This window comes from Vicia villosa, linkage group LG2, assembly GCF_029867415.1.
Source record: "Vicia villosa cultivar HV-30 ecotype Madison, WI linkage group LG2, Vvil1.0, whole genome shotgun sequence".
Taxonomy (NCBI): Eukaryota; Viridiplantae; Streptophyta; class Magnoliopsida; order Fabales; family Fabaceae; genus Vicia; species Vicia villosa.
The window spans coordinates 178831533-178834151 of NC_081181.1; the positions used below are offsets into that span (position 1 = coordinate 178831533).

At 37.0% G+C, this 2619-nt stretch overlaps 1 protein-coding gene across 1 annotated transcript; it reads left to right on the forward strand.

Moving 5' to 3' along the window:
- The first annotated feature begins 1143 nt into the window (after window positions 1-1143).
- Window positions 1144-1689, forward strand: LOC131650759 (uncharacterized). The gene has a single exon (XM_058920465.1). It carries the CDS (start codon window positions 1144-1146, stop codon window positions 1687-1689), a length of 546 nt encoding a protein of 181 aa, XP_058776448.1.
- Window positions 1690-2619: the final 930 nt, after the last annotated feature.

Here is a 2619-nt window from a genome sequence, read left to right on the forward strand (position 1 = left end):
TAAAGTGGATGAGATTATTGAAATTGATGAACCCCCAGATACGTATAACAAACCATTACAATAGTTTCAATTTTCTTTTGGGAACAAACTACTTCAATGGAAGGAGGATCTGGAGAAAGTATGGTAGATACTGATAAAGATTTGGAAGTGGATGAGGAAATCACAGAAGTTGGTGAAACTCCTTAACTGAGTTTTATGTTTTGGAACTTATCTTATACAATGTTTTATGATGTGTACAAATAAAAAAATCTTAGTATGGAATTGTAGAGGAGCATCAAGTAGTGTGTTTTATCGCTATTGCAAACAGAATGTTGATAGCTTTAAACTTGTGTTGATGGTGGTGGTCTAGACAAGGTGCGAGCCAATCAAGCTTAACAAATCTTTCAAAAGGCTTGGTTTTTATTTGATGGAGAGTAGTGAAAATAATGGTTATGTTGGTGGCATTGTTCTTGCTTGAAAATCTAGTGAGATTAATGTTCAGACCATTAAAAAGGATGCACAGTTTATTCATAATAAAATAAAGATAGACAAGGAGGAAGATTGGAACTTCACAGCCATATATGCTAGCCCTCAGGATAACATGATAAAGATGTTGTGGGAATATTTGAAGGAGATAGCTAGTAATATGAGAATGCCTTGGATGCTAGCAAGTGATTTTAATGAGATAGCACATATTAGTAAGAAAAAAGGCGGAGTACCTGCATCCTTAAATAAATGTAAAAGAATGTGAGATAAAATGGACATATGCAGAGTTAGTGATGTGGAGGCAAGGGGTCCTTTGTTTACATGGAGAGGTCCTATTTTTCATGGTGGCCATAGAATCTATGAAAAATTAGATAGAACAATAAGTAATGATGACTGGAGGGTGATGTTCCCAGAGGCGTATGTAAAAGTCTTGATGCGAGTGGAATTTTCATATCATCACTTGATTCTGATCAACCTGAAGGAGGAAGGCTTTGTCAATTATGAAAAACCTTTAAGGTTTGAAAATGCTTGGCTGACACATGATTCATACAATAATATGATTCAGGAAGTGTGGAGAGAAAATGCAACTTTATTGATAATCTCAAGAATGCGGTAGACGGTATTGATAAATGAAATTTCGTTTCTTTTGACAAAGTTAGAAGAGAAAATAGTGTGATTATGCGCAGGCTTGAGGGTATTCAAAAAAGACTTCAACTGCATGATAATACGGGCGGCATGAGGAGATTGGAAATCAATTTACAAAAGAGGTTTAGTAGGATCCTAAACCAAGAAGAGCTTATGTGGCATCAAAGATCTCGAGCATTGTTGCTGGCGGATGGAGTAAGGAACACAAAATACTATCACATGCAGACCATCGCAAGGAGAAAGAGGATTAAGATCCTAATGCTGAAAGATGAGAATGGAGACTGGATAAATGAGCATAAAGCTTTAAAGAAACACGTAACAAAATTTTATAAGAACTTATTCGCGGGCCCTAATCACTGGTGTAAGTGGGAGAAAACTAAGGTTAGTTTCCCATTGCTTGATGAAAAGTGTCTGAGACGGCTTGAAGGTGATATTCATATAGATGAAGTTAAATGCACCTTGTTCTCCATGAAGCCATGGAAAGTTCTGGGTCCTAATGGTTTTCCAGCAGGATTCTATCAGAAGGATTGGAAAGTGGTCGGTGTGGGATTGAGTAAGTTGGTTCAGGATGCTTGGTAGAATCCTAGCAGCATTGTTGATATAAACAAAATTGATATATATCTCATTCCAAAAATAGATCATCCATAAAGAATCACTCAATTTCGACTTATCTCCTTGTGCAATAACAACTATAAAATCATCACAGAAGTAATAGTTGTGAGATTGAAGCCTCATATGTCTCAGCTTGTTTCCCCTAACCAAACAGGTTTCGTGTCGGGAAGATCGATACATGAGAACATTATTATTGCTAATGAAGTTATGCGTAGTATGATCAATAAAAAGGGAAGTAATGGATATTTTGCTATGAAGATAGACCTATCAAAAGCATATGATAAACTCAATTGGGAGTTTATATGGAGATCGTTAGAAGAAATAAAACTCCCTGCAAAAATGACAAATCTGATTATGCATGGTATTACTTGTATGGAAACAAATGTGAATTGGAATAGAAAAAGGAATGAGTTCTTTCGGCCACAGAGAGGAACCCGCCAAGGAGATCCATTATCTCCTTATTTGTTTGTTCTCTGCTTGGATAAACTCGCCCATTTAATTGAGCATGAGGTGAACATCGAAAACTGGAAGTCGTTTCGGGTGGGAAGGCATGGTGTGGACATTACTCATCTAATGCATATGACCTTCTCATTTTTGGGAAAGCGACGGAGAAGCAGATCCACTGTGTTAAGAAGACCTTGGATGCATTTTTTTGAATGTCTGGCTGTCATACCCCAAAATTTGCCCATCATATTTCAATCCATCTGACTTTCAAATGCTCAAAGACACACAAGAAAGAAGCATGCAGTCTCTCTCCTAAAACAACAACCCTCTGAATTAGGGTTTCTAATTTAATCAAGGAATCTGAACTTCTGACACCTCAAGTGGACTACATGGCCTCTCATATGATTCAAAGTATCCTCATGCCAAGTTTCAATTCCGATTCAAAAGATTGCT

What these genes read in the sequence shown, in the direction of transcription:
- LOC131650759 (XM_058920465.1), top strand. Translation starts at nt 1,144, where the DNA reads ATGCGCAGGCTTGAGGGTATTCAAAAAAGACTTCAACTGCATGATAAT.